Raw genomic sequence first — 14,210 nt, forward strand, 5'->3', positions numbered from 1 at the left:
AGATTCAGCAAACTGCGATAACTGGCAAACCCTTCACTCCTGGAGATGCTGGATCCTGCAACTTTTACCATTTTTCCTCAGTTGAAGTGAGTTTTAAAATAAAGGGGCAATTTCTTGCTTCATACCTGGCCAGCGCTGAAGATCTGAAGATATACTCTGGAGGGGACTAGGATGCTGTCTGTACAGATAAGATGAACGCAAAACACTAAACACATCCGCAAAACCTAAAAAGTTATCATAAAAAAAACCAAACTTACTTGATCTGAAAGTACTTAAACCTTATCATTAGATTTGTAACACACACCCCAGCAATTAGCATGCAGACTATAAACTTGAAGAAGGGTGTACGTGCATTAAGACAGTTATAGAGTGTTAAAGTAACTAAATTGGTCAATATGATCCACTTTACAAACAAGGGCATATTTGCTTAATTTTGAGCTTTATCCTCACATAAAACGTCCTGTAAGGATACCCAGCTGCAGGGTCAAATGTGGAAGAATAAAATTCAGCAATGATTTTCATTATCGGTGCTTCAAGCTCTACATAACTCTACTATGTTTAGCTTCACTAACACCATCATCAATTCCAACAGTATCCATTTGTGCAACACAATTAGGAGTTCGGAATCGAAGAGGAAAAATCAAGAACAGAAAAGATATAGAATTGCAGGCAGAACTTAATGGATACTGGGAAATACAGGTCCCACCTCGATACACACGGATCTGGACCACATTTTTGACTAACTGCATGTTTTGAACCTGCAATGAAGACCAGACTTGAGCTCCCGGATGTGACTGGAGGTGTTCTATGGTCATGTCCGGGAGCCTTTCTGAGACCTGCAGAGGCTGCATGTGGCCCTCAGAAAGCCCTCATATGTGTTTAAAGTGCACTTCCATTTTTCACTGAAAACCAGAAATCCCCTTCCAACACTTCCGGGGGCCTTTCCAAGGTCTGCAAGCAGCCTCCATAGGCCTCAGAACTGCTCCAGACACGACCAAACAAGGTTCCAAACACATCTGGAGCCCTGGTTGAACCACAATGAAGGATTTCATGCCATAATGAAGGATTTCATTATTCACAGGTTTCTGTATCTGCATGGGTATCTGGGAATGCATCCCCGTGGATACCGAGGTCCAACTGTAAAACTATCATGGAGCTTGGGCTCTTGGGGGCATTAGAGGATCGAGCAGGAAAGACAGTCACAGAAATGATGCAAAACACAAGTGTCTCAGTGGAACAATATTTCAAGAAGTATGGAACGATATTGCCTGGAACTAAAAAAGAATCAACTTCTCAAGTATGCCAATAAAATACCATAAGACATACCATACTTATTTTCAAAGAAAGACTGAGAAGATATATATGATGTGTGCCAGTGGGAAGAGGTTTTGTTTTCTATACAATAGCCAGGAAGTAGCCTGTCCATTAATTCATCAAGCTGGCCAGCTTTCAAGTCAGATAGTCCAAGATCTCGTAGATTAAGTATTGGCTGTGAAAAGAATAGAAAAAATTATTTAAATGTTTATGAACATGACATGATCCCATAAATTAGCCCAACCACCAGGATTCCATTATTCTAAAACATTTCTGAGAAGTAAAGCTAGACCAGAACTATTCTTGGATTGTGAAATGTCATTTTCCCACTGATTGCTCAGTTATGCTTGCCACGGTATTTATTTTTAGAAATGTATACCCCACCTTTTCTAACAATGACAAGCCCAAGCAACTAAAAAAATCAGAATCAAATAAAAAGTACAATAAATAGAATTTGCATATAGGCTTGTCTCAGATGATTCAACAAAACATAGTTGATTGCATTGTGAATATAAGCCCAAGGAGTTTTAGGCTCTGTGCTTCCTGTTTCTTACCACTGACTTGATAAAAGTATCATAGTTACTTAAATCACAGTTCTATGTGTCATCCAAATCTGAAGTGGTGGTTTAAGAACATAAGAACAGCCCCACTGGATCAGGCCATAGGCCCATCTAGTCCAGCTTCCTGTATCTCACAGCGGCCCACCAAATGTCCCAGGGAGCACACCAGGTAACAAGAGACCTCATCCTGGTGCCCTCCCTTGCATCTGGCATTCTGACATAACCCATTTCTAAAACCAGGAGGTTGCGCATACACATCATGGCTTGTACCCCATAATGGATTTTTCCTCCAGAAACTTGTCCAATCCCCTTTTAAAGGCGTCTAGGCTAGACGCCAGGTTTAATAGTCTAACAAACCAGAATATGAAACCTGCCCCAGTTTCATATCCTGGTTCATAAAACACAGTTAAATCACAGCTCCCAGTTTCTGATAATATGCAGAACTGCGATTTAACTAACCAGGATTCTCCCATTACAGTTTCATGATATAAGTGAGGGGAAAAGGCAAAGATCACAGGCTCAGACTTTCTTAGGCTCATGGTGGCTGAACTGTTTGAACCAGACCTTGGCCTCAATATAGACTAGTAACTGTTATTATTACTAGAACTGAAAAGAACATACATTACAACTGAACTCTGTGTATAACAAAGTATTTGCATATCAAATACTTATATTTCAAAGGGAGTGAATGGTGCTTTGCATATAATACTCTAAATCAATGTTCTTCAACCGTGGGGTCATGACCCCATTCATTTAGGGAGTTGCAGCAACCTTCCACAGTCTGTGCTAGAGTGGGCTTGAATCTAATCCAATAATGGTACTGTCTTATCAAAACTGAGTTCTTGATATAATCCTGCACATATTCTCTTGCTGTCTTGCCCTCCAGCTCTGCTCAAAGTTGTTATGAGGACACAAGATGTAGGGGGAAATGGGGCGGATGGGAGGGTGGGTCCCCATTCTAATACTTTATTGGGGTTGTGGCACAAAAACGGGTTGAAGACCGTTCCCAAATAGCACAAGTTTTCCTTTACACACAAGTCTTCCACAGATTCACTGAACAGGCTGAATGAAATCGAACCTGCTGGCCCTGACCTTGATGGTGCAAACCGTTGTCCATTTACTGCTATGCATCTAGGAGAAAGTATGTGAGGGGAGCTTGCATGCATACAGCTGTTCACATGCAAGTGCTCCTTTCTAGAAGTCATACTTAACGAATGTATATTGGGAGCATGGTACAGTCCTGCTGAACATACAGAGGGTTGTACAAAAAGGGCCAGTATTAAATACTCAAAGTTAGCACAATAAGATTCCTTTTTAATGCTTCCTTTAAGACTAAGCAAGCGTAAATCATGGTAAGCTACTAGGTGTACCTGAATACATCATTAAACATCATTAAGAATTCTTACCTCTGTGTTCTGTACATCATGTTCAGGTGTGGCTTCCCTTTGCACACACTGGGTAGATGTTGCAGTGAAAGATGGAACTAAATTTTTTGGTGAATGGAAGGCATTGATGAGGTGGCTGAGAGGAACTGTTACCTGGTATAAAACAACAATTATATGAACTCAACATATGAACATTCTTCCGTTTTAAACGTCTATATGAACTCTAGCACAACGTACAAACGGAATACTAATGTGGTATGAAATGACTTCCAAGTATCTCAAAGCACCTTTTAAACACAAATTAAACCTAACAATGTCACAAGTACTTTTGTCAGACTAAGATTCCATTCTTTGATTTTGTTTACATTTTCACCATCAAAACCTTTCCCTTGCATTTTTAAATTGATATGAAATGTGCAGCTTTTCACTGGTATCTTGGGTTTAGAAAGTAAACCGGTTTTTGATAGCTCATGGCAATAAGGTTTTTGAAGGAAAAAATTTTTTTAAGGAACATTACACTTTCTTCCTTATAAACTCATTTATAATGTGAAATGTGACCTCTCAAATCCCACAGTATTTAAAACTAGCCCAAATCGAGTAATTCAGTATTCTCTGTTGAGTTGCGTATCCTAAGTGTTTTCAGTGAGGTGCCAGAAGAACACTGATGTAGCTAATGGAAAATTGTATTGGCAACCTTCAGTCTCGAAAGACTATGGTATCGCGCTCTGAAAGGTGGTTCTGGCACAGCGTCTAGTGTGGCTGAAAAGGCCAATCCGGGAGTGACAATCCCTTCCACACCGGGAGCAAGTGCAGTCTGTCCCTGGTCTGTCTCCCTGGCTATGGGCCTTCCTTCTTTGCCTCTTAGCCTCAGACTGTTGGCAAAGTGTCTCTTCAAACTGGGAAAGGCCATGCTGCACAGCCTGCCTCCAAGCGGGCCGCTCAGAGGCCAGGGTTTCCCACTTGTTGAGGTCCATCCCTAAGGCCTTCAGATCCCTCTTGCAGATGTCCTTGTATCGCAGCTGTGGTCTACCTGTAGGGCGCTTTCCTTGCACGAGTTCTCCATAGAGGAGATCCTTTGGGATCCGGCCATCATCCATTCTCACGACATGACCAAGCCAATGCAGGCGTCTCTGTTTCAGCAGTGAATACATGCTAGGGATTCCAGCACGTTCCAGGACTGTGTTGTTTGGAACTTTGTCCTGCCAGGTGATGCCGAGGATGCGTCGGAGGCAGCGCATGTGGAAAGCGCTCAGTTTCCTCTCCTGTTGTGAGCGAAGAGTCCATGACTCGCTGCAGTACAGAAGTGTACTCAGGACGCAAGCTCTGTAGACCTGGATCTTGGTATGTTCCGTCAGCTTCTTGTTGGACCAGGCTCTCTTTGTGAGTCTGGAAAACATGGTAGCTGCTTTACCGATGCGCTTGTTTAGCTCGGTATCGAGAGAATGAGTGTCGGAGATCGTTGAGCCAAGGTACACAAAGTCATGGACAACCTCCAGTTCATGCTCAGAGATTGTAATGCAGGGAGGTGAGTCCACATCCTGAACCATGACCTGTGTTTTCTTCAGGCTGATTGTCAGTCCAAAATCTTGGCAGGCCTTGCTAAAACGATCCATGAGCTGCTGGAGATCTTTGGCAGAGTGGGTAGTGACAGCTGCATCGTCGGCAAAGAGGAAGTCACGCAGACATTTCAGCTGGACTTTGGATTTTGCTCTCAGTCTGGAGAGATTGAAGAGCTTTCCGTCTGATCTGGTCCGGAGATAGATGCCTTCTGTTGCAGTTCCAAAGGCCTGCTTCAGCAGGACAGCGAAGAAAATCCCAAACAAGGTTGGTGCAAGAACACAGCCCTGCTTCACTCCGCTTCGGATGTCAAAAGGGTCTGATGTGGAGCCATCGAAGACAACAGTGCCCTTCATGTCCTTGTGGAAAGATCTGATGATGCTGAGGAGCCTGGGTGGACATCCAATCTTGGGGAGAATCTTGAAGAGGCCGTCTCTGCTGACCAGGTCGAAAGCCTTTGTGAGATCTATGAAGGCTATAAAGAGTGGCTGTCGTTGTTCCCTGCATTTCTCCTGCAGTTGTCTAAGGGAGAATACCATATCAGTGGTGGACCTGTTGGCTCGGAATCCACACTGCGATTCTGGATAGACGCTCTCTGCAAGTACCTGGAGCCTCTTTAGTACAACTCGGGCAAACAGCTTTCCTACAACGCTAAGGAGAGAGATGCCGCGGTAGTTGTTGCAGTCACCCCTGTCACCTTTGTTCTTGTACAGCGTGATGATGTTTGCATCCCTCATGTCTTGAGGTACTCCACCTTCTCTCCAGCAGAGACAGAGGATTTCATGCAGCTCAGTGACGATGATCTCTTTGCAGCATTTTAGGACTTCAGCAGGGATGCTGTCTTTTCCAGGTGCCTTGCCAAAGGCAAGGGAGTCCAGGGCCACGTGAAGTTCTTCTAGGGTTGGTTCACTGTCAAGCTCTTCCAGCACAGGCAGGCACTCAATGTTGTTCAGTGCTTCTTCGGTGACTACATTTTCTCTGGAATATAGCGCAGAGTAGTGCTGCACCCAGCGTTCCATCTGCTGCGCCCGATCCTGGATGACCTCGCCTGTGGCAGACTTCAGAGGGGCAATTTTCTTCTGTGTTGGACCTAGGGCCTGCTTGATACCATCATACATCCCCTTGTATGAATGGAAAATCCCCTTGTATAATGGAAAATATGATAGCAGTATTCAAGTACAGAAAGGCTTGCCACACAGGAAGTCTTTGTTTCTGAGGCTCCTGAGAGCAAGAATAGAACTAATGGGTTAAAACCAATGGTTCTCAAATTCTCAGGGTGAGTTTGAGAGCCATTAAGTCTTTGCCTCAGGAGGCGGGGGGGGGGATCAGAGACGCGATGCCCAGCATTGCACCTCTGATCAGGGTGCAAGGGAGTGCTGCCACTCACTGCTGCCTACAAGAGCCTCCTGGGGGTCAGGGGAACCCAGCACCCAAGGCCCCCTACACAGCGCAGAGCCCTCCAGAAGGCGATTGCGACCATTCCTGTTTCTCGATCACAAAACCAGAAGTGTTGTGATTGCTTTCTTGAGGGCTCTGTGCGCGGAGCCCTGCTGAGGCTGGCACCAGGCTCCCCGAACCCCCAGGAGGCCCCAACCCCCGGGAGGCAGCAGTGAGTGGCAGCATGCCCCAGCGCCCTGATCAGAGGCACAATGCTGGGCATTACATCTCTACCTTTCCCCCATCCCCACTCCTTAAAGGTAAACAGTACAGGGTTGTCAGGCTGGGGCGTTGTGACGCCCCAGTTTGAAAACCACTGGGTTAAAACTATAAGGAAGTAGATTAGGCTTGTCATGTGGAAGAATTTCTTAACTGGTAAGAGCTGTCCTGCATTGATAGGACAGTTCCAACAGTTGTGGGCTCTCCCTTACTGGAGGTTTTCAAACTAGAGGCTGGGCAGCCACTTGCCAGGAATGCTTTGGCTGCCTGCAGTAAGCAGGTAGTTGAACTAAATGAACTCCAATGTTCCTTCCAGCTCTAACATTCTTCGATCCAATGGTCTCCAATTCAAGATAAAACATGTTTGTATGTTCAAATACTTCAAGCTCTCATATGCTCATGACATGTTTTCACCTCATTACATACCAATCCAATCTAGGAGTGTCCAACAATATCCCTCTAAAGCAGTATTTCCCAAACTGTGGGTCATGAGCCAATTTTTGGTGGGTCACAAAAAGTTTCTGAAACATTAAAAACAAAAAACTTTGCAAGCACCCTTGCCCAGTTCTTCTTGCAGAAGAAAACTGTTAGCTGGAATGCTTACCTGTGGTATGAGATAATCTTTATACCTTCAAGTTTAAATGTCACATTTTCCCATTTTCTCTAAAAATTGGCAAGCTGTAGATTACATGTGAACAAAGTTTCAGTCTTTTGGCCTGAAAGTCCCTAACTGCTCATCTTGCTCTGCAGTTTTGGGTATCCTGGAATGACTGTAAGGTTTGGGGGAGACAACTACATTTCTAGGGAGTGTCTAGCAGGCGTCCACACATACTATATATAAGGTGTCTAGCACCCTTGGGAGACAAGAACCTGATCATTATTATTTTTTTGTCTAGCAGATTGCGATAGATTGACGTTTTAAAAAGTGGGTCTTGATGCAAAAAAAGTTTGGGAAGCACTGCTCTAAACCAGTGTTTCTCAACCAGTGATATTTGCACTACCAGTTGTACTTGAGATGGTGGTATATGCGGGACCCTTCTGACCCCCACTGCCTGACAGTGAGACCAGCAATGCAACACGACAAGCAGCACTAGGAGGCTCGGTGGGCAAAGCGCCAGCATGTGCTTTTCATGTGCTTCTAAAAGCCCCATTTGCCCCGAGCCTCTTACCAATGTTTGCTGTGTGCCCTACGGCCTCCCAGACCAGATGTAACTGGTGATAATATCATTACAAGTTACTTACAGTGGTACTTCCAATAGGTGGACCATGCAAAGTGGTACAGTGGGCGACAAACACTGAGAAACGCTGCTCTAAACAGAAGCCATCAACTACACCTGGGTACCACTTTATGATTTTGTATACCCACAACCTGAAGTGTTTGGCTATTTTTCGATTTAGAAAAAGTACCGGATAGGGGGTGGAATGACAAAGATTTATAAAAATATGAATAGAAGCAGATGGATAGAGGTTTTTCTCCTCTCATAATACTAGAACTCAAGGTTACCTAACGAAATTGATTAGCAGGAAACGCAGAAGAGACTGAAGTATGTAGATTCACATCATGTTGTGAACCTTTTGAAATTTGTGGGCTCAAAATGTGTTCCTGCAGCTAACTTAGATGGCTTTAACAGGGTTCAAGAGCAGTGGTTCTCAAACTTTGTAGCACCAAGACTCACTTTTTAAAATGATTCTCTATCAGAACCCACCTACGTTTAACAGACTTGAAATAAAAGCAGATCCAGAAAGAAATTTTTATTTGCTTGCTTGCTTACAAGGATAATAAAAATAATACAATAACCAAAAAAACCCTCAAACATTTATCTCCCAATATTTACAAAAGCTTTCAAACCGCAGGAGCTCAGCTCCTTGCAGAGCAGTTCGCAACTATCTTGTGAACTTCAGGAGCTGGCCTCTTTGCAGAGTAATTAGCAGCTATCTGGTTACTGAATGCATTCAGGGCTTGAGGCAAGTGGTTTATAGCAGCTGCTAACTGATCTTGCCATCACCCTTATGTGACCCACCAAAAATCAGGTTGTGACCCACCAGTGGGTCCCAACCCAGTTTGGGAACCATTGCTCTGGAAACATTTGTGAGGAACAGGTCGATCAATGACTCAGTTACAACTTTTGTAGCTAAACAGAGCCTCCCTATTCAGGGGCAGTCTACCTCCAAACACCTGACACCTGGAGACACATTTGAAGGAAAGCTTCATGCCTCCAGGCCCTGCTTTGGGGGGCACCTGGCTGACTACTATGAAAGGCAGGATCTGGCAGGCCTCGGTGCATTCTTAGACCCTGTTTCAACTAGTCCTAGGAGGGAGATAGGGGGTCAAGGGGGGTGGGGGAGAGAGTCCCAGGAGGGGGTCAAGGGGGGCAGAGGGTCCCAGGAGGGGGGCAGGGAGTGGGGGGAGGGTCCCAGGAGGGGGGCAGGGAGTGGGGGGAGGGTCGAGAGGATCCTAGGAGGGAAGGTAGGGAGGGGGTCAAGGGGGGACAGGAAGTGGGGGGAGAGTCCCGGGAGGGCGAGGAGGATCCTAGAGAGGTAGTCAAGGAGGGCAGGGAGTGGGGGAGGATCCCAGGAGGGCGACAGAGAGTGGGGGCGGGTCCCGGGGGCAGGCCCAGCAGAAGGAGCCCAGCCCCCTCCCTGGATTGATGCGGGTCCTGGCACGGGAGAGGCCGGAGCCCCGAGCCTGCGAGTGCCCCCGCGCCCCCGGCTCTTCCAGCGTCCCCCAGAGCAGGCCGACGCCCCCCTGGCCCGTACCTGGGGCTGCACCGTGGTGGAGAACGAGAACATCCTCGCCGCCCCCCAGCCGCGCGGGCGGGTCCGCAGGCGGACACTCGGTCTGCGGCCGGCGATCCCTGTCGCGCAGCCCTCCGGGGCCCGGGAGGAGTCTCGGTGGCTCTCCACACGCACACCAAATGGCCGCCTCCGAGAGCCGGCGCCTGCGAGCGGCCCTCCCGGAAACGCGTCGCCTCACAATAGCGCTTCCGGGCCCCCTCCCCCCGCCCAGCCAATGGGCAGGTCGCACGTCATCCCGGACCACGTGATCGCTGAGGAACGCGTCGCGGCAGGGACGCTCCCGGGCTGCTTCCTGCGCACAGGAAGCCCCGTTGCAGACAGTGGGACCCGCTTCTGAGCAGGCGGGCGCGGGCTCTGCGCCGCCGGGCCTCCGACCTCCCCATTGGCCCTGCTCAGGAGTTCCCCCAAACTCCTGTGGCACACCTGTGGGCCACTCGGGGCACACCAGTGTGCCGAGGCGAAGCGGTTGATAAGGCCTGCTCCGCCCGAACTCTCCTGATACTCCCTTTGAGCGGCTGCCCTGGGGCTGTGGGAGGGAAGACAACGTCCCTCTATCCACCCCTGCTTCGTGGCTTCCCCCACATCATGTAGCAGGGAGTTCCACCGGCCACTGCCTTGCCCCCCCGTCTGTCCCAACTCTGCCAGCACCGCCCTGGTGATTCATCTCTATGGTGAACTCTCTGAGCATGGGACCGGAAGTGCGGTGAGGAAGCCGGAAGCCCTTCCTTCCCTGCCTCTGTGGGCACCGCGCCCGATCTGCGCCTCTTTCGGTTGACGCACGACGTCAGCGCGAGTGGAGGGGGCGGGGCTTCCCTTTGAATCGTGGCGGGCGGAGGCTGGGGCTTCGGCGGCGGCCTGAGGGAGCGCAGGGGCGATGGGGACGGCGGAGACGGCGCCCCGGGAGGGCCTGGGCGGTGCCCCGGAGGACGCCCCCCGCCTGGCGGTGCCCCGGCCGCCCTCCATCGAGGACTTCGCCATTGTGAAGCCCATCAGCCGCGGCGCTTTCGGGAAGGTCTACCTGGGCCGCAAGGCCGGCAAGCTCTATGCCGTCAAGGTCAGCGCCCCGCAGCCCCCGCAAGTGCCGGGCGCAGCTGGGAGCCCCAGTACGAGCAGGGCCCCTGAGAGGGCCTTGGGGGGCTCAGCGCCCAGCCCCGTGCTGGCTACTCAGGAGTAGTCCCGTTGCAGTCCATGGGGCTTGCTCCCAGGGAAGCGTGCGCAGGCTTGGGCTGAGGGTCTCTGTTGAGCCCCTCCGGGGGGGGGGAGAGGGGGCTCGCCAGGGCAGTCCCAGAGCCTAGGTCTGGACGCTGCTCAGCCAGCTGACCTCTGGCGTTTGCTGCTCAGAGGGGTGCGCTGTTTCTTTGGGACCCCTTCTCAAAAGGGGGAGGGGCAGGACTGGGGGGGAGGCAGCAGCAGCAGGGTCTTTGGAGCTGCCGTGCTCAACATAAGAACAGCCCTAGCCCATCCAGTCCAGCTTCCTTTATCTCTCAGCAGCCCACCAAATGCCCCAGGAAGCACACAAGACAACAGACACAACCTGCGTCCTGGTGCCTCCCTTGCATCTGACATAGCCCATTTCTAAAATCAGGAGGTTGCCCGTGCAGAGCCTAGGTTTACCTGCCCCCACAACAGTGACAGCTGATGCGGTAATACAGAAGACCAAACATTCCCCAGTCTTCTGAATATAGAAAACCAGTGCAAAGAGTTAGTTTCCTTGTATTTAGGCTCACACTAGAATGGATCAAAACTGCCTTCTGCGGCAGCTGTGTCCCTGAACTCCTATACGCTCCTTCGTGGTATGTGGCTCCACAAGCCAAAGAACTACTGCAGCAGGCCAGTGTCTTCCCAGAATCAACACTGTGTGAAGGACGGTCATTTGTACATTCCTCGGCCCAATGCTGGGCAGCCCCCAGCATCCCACATGGGAAGCAAGCCCAGGTGAGATTGGAAAATGTAAGAGCTCAGGAAATTTCCGGGCTGCCTCCTTTGGCTCCCAGGTTCCCTTTTTGACACTCAAGGGCAAGAGCCGGGAGGCAGAACCATCATCACATTGAGCGGCAGTCCTGATAATGGTTCCCCAAAGCAAAAGGCAGCTGGAACGCACAGCATGAGGCAGGGACTCCCCTCAGCACTAGTAGGACTCCCTTCACAAATTACCCCTTTCATGGGCCCTGAGCTCAAGCTCTGTGTTTGTGTGTGGAGGATAATTTGGGGAGGGTGTCTGAGTCTGGACACTTGTGACCACTTCTCAAGAGTACCTCTTGATACCACCACTTTGTATAAATAGCAGTGTGCTTTGTTTTGTCTTTTTTGTTAAGAATACAGAACGCTGCATTTTGGTGTTTTAGATAGTTTACCGAAATTAAACTAGATTACTTTTCCAGTTAGAAATGATTCTATGGCTGCATCTGCTGTGATCCTATATCACCTACCCAGTGCACTTTTAAAGTGTTCAGAATTAATTAAAATGAGAACTTGAAATAAATACACATAACATCACTTTCTGTGTTTCATCCAAGTTCTCATTTTATTTAATTTTAAGCCGTTTCTGCCCAACATTGCATATGCACAACAGGGGTAAAATGTGTACACCTGTGGACTGGGCAGGAATGGGTTAAAAGTGCACCGGGTTGTTGGTATAGGATCAGCAGATGCAATTACCCCTATATTTGTCTCCTTAACCTCTTGCAAATTCATGGTTTGTGTCAGAGACCGTGAGAGATTACTTTTAAAAAAGAACCTTTTGTCTCTGTCACTGAAATAAATTGGCCCTGTTCTTTCACTGTCTTGTGCAGGTGAGAAATACGTTTGGGCTTGTCCCTGCCAGGCTGTTAAGACGTGGTGTTTTGCTTGGCAAGGCCAAGCTTCACCAGCAATGCAGGTTTTCTGGAAAATTCTCAGGTGTCCTAAACTGTGGTCTCAGTTAGCTTATTTGCTTGACTTAGTAAACACAGCTAAAGTGTTTACAGCTTTCTAGATTGTGAGCCCTTTTGGGACAGGGAGCTATTAGTTGTTTGTTTGATTTTCTCTGTAAACCGCTTTGTGAACTTTCTGTTGAAAAGCAGTATATAAATACTGTTAATAATAATAATAAAGTAGTATATGTACCCTGCTAATTGTGTGTGCTGTTTACGCATCTCCCCACCCCCACCTCCGACTGCTTTCTACTGGATACAGTGGTAGCCGCTTCAATGCTGCTGCTCCAGCAGTCATCGGGAAGCTCAGGATTGGACTGCGATTTGGTCAGATATAACAACCTTATGAGTTGGATTATTAGGGTGGTGGTGGGTTTTGGGAATTAGGGAATTCATTAGGGAATTTTGCTTGCACTTTAGGTGGTGGAATTGAATAAGAGATTCTGTGAGGATGCTCAAATATTTCTAAACCCCCCCAAAATTTACTAACTTTATTTTTCCTTAAGTTCCTTAAGACTTAAAATACCCTGTAGTCTTAAAAGTAAAGTGAGAAATGATTTGTTATCCTGTGTATCAATGTCTTTATGCATTGCTTTACAGGTAGTAAAAAAAGCTGACCTAATCAATAAGAATATGGTCCATCAGGTGCAAGCGGAGAGAGATGCTTTGGCTCTCAGTAAAAGTCCTTTCATTGTGCACTTATACTACTCACTTCAGTCTGCCAACAATGTCTATTTGGTAAGCACATTGTTTCCAGTATCCAAGACGACACCTGATGTTCAAGTTCAATCAGTTTTGAAACATTCTTTTTCCTTTAAATTGTGGCCTAACTCCCTCTTTGTAGTTTTTGAAAATACCATTTTCTTGTTTTTTCTTTCCGATGCCTCTTGATCACCACCATTTGGACTTTGCTCAGGAGAGCTATTTGGAATAGTTTGGATCCCTAAACTGATTTCAAATATCCTTGTGTGTTCACATTTCAAATATCCTTGTGTATCCTTCAAATATCTGAAGGGAAGTGTTCCCTCTAAAAATTAGTACTACTGCATGGAGGCCCCCATGCGCCGTGCAGTGGCATGGTGGCATCTTCCCAGTGGTTGGTGATGTCTTTGCCGACTTCTGGGTCAACTGAGCACCAAACTGCTTTGAGCTCAGCTGATACATGCGTGGCCATACACAAAACAGTTTTGGCTGTTTCTGGCTTCGCCCTCGTTTTTGACAAGGTGTGTAGCTACCATTGAACACAATTCAGTGCAATTGTAGGCAGTTGCAGAAACATAGAAACAGATGGAAGTTATCAGACATAAACCTGACAAACTCCAAATTTGGTATTATGAAAGAAATGACTGAGTTTGACACTGACGCTTTTCACTTGTCAGGTAATGGAGTATCTCATTGGTGGAGATGTTAAATCTCTCCTTCATATATATGGTTATTTTGATGAAGAAATGGCAGTGAAGTATGTATCTGAAGCGGCGCTGGCTCTTGATTACCTTCACAGACATAGAATAATCCACAGGTAAAGTTGGTTTATGCAATTTCTACTACTACCAGTTGGGGACCTGTTTAATCTGGAGAGGCTACAGGTGGCTCCTCAGGACAGAACTGATGCTCCTGCCTTCCATGTCCCCTTACAACCATTTTTTAATAAGCTCCAGCTACTCCCTTTGTAATTTCCATCCAGCTCCTCAAAGACTGGAACATTCTGTTTCTCTTGGCTTGATGAAGTGATCTTAACACTCCCATGGCATTCTGTTTTCTGGCAAATTCTCAGGCACAAATGCAAGACGGGCCCAGAGGGAAAGAATCATCTTGTGATTTTTGTTTGAGCAACTTGTTGAATATGTTTCTTGTCTCTTATTAAGCATGCTATTTTGGATGTCCGGGGTGGAAGAAGTGTAGCAAGATCCAGGGGCCTGTTCTTGATTATATTCAAAGTTCCTTTGCCCTCTAAAAGGTTATATGATTTTTTTAATGCCATAAGAATTATGGGAATATTGCTATACTATACAAACAGGCCCCCTTTTGAA

At 47.4% G+C, this 14,210-nt stretch overlaps 1 protein-coding gene across 2 annotated transcripts in view; it reads right to left on the reverse strand.

Moving 5' to 3' along the window:
* The window catches only part of YME1L1 (YME1 like 1 ATPase), a 28,521-nt gene extending 19,109 nt beyond the window's left edge, over positions 1 to 9,412 (reverse strand). For both annotated transcript variants that reach the window (XM_066629027.1, XM_066629025.1), the window contains exons 1-4: positions 9,230 to 9,412; positions 3,281 to 3,412; positions 1,327 to 1,489; positions 126 to 224 (exon numbers count right to left, since the gene is read on the reverse strand). In XM_066629027.1, the coding sequence (XP_066485124.1) occupies positions 126 to 224; positions 1,327 to 1,489; positions 3,281 to 3,412; positions 9,230 to 9,262 (427 nt within the window). In that variant the 5' untranslated portion in view covers positions 9,263 to 9,412. The remainder of the gene's footprint in view (positions 1 to 125; positions 225 to 1,326; positions 1,490 to 3,280; positions 3,413 to 9,229) is intronic.
* Positions 9,413 to 14,210: the final 4,798 nt, after the last annotated feature.

This window comes from Tiliqua scincoides, chromosome 5, assembly GCF_035046505.1.
Source record: "Tiliqua scincoides isolate rTilSci1 chromosome 5, rTilSci1.hap2, whole genome shotgun sequence".
NCBI classification, from domain to species: domain Eukaryota; kingdom Metazoa; phylum Chordata; class Lepidosauria; order Squamata; family Scincidae; genus Tiliqua; species Tiliqua scincoides.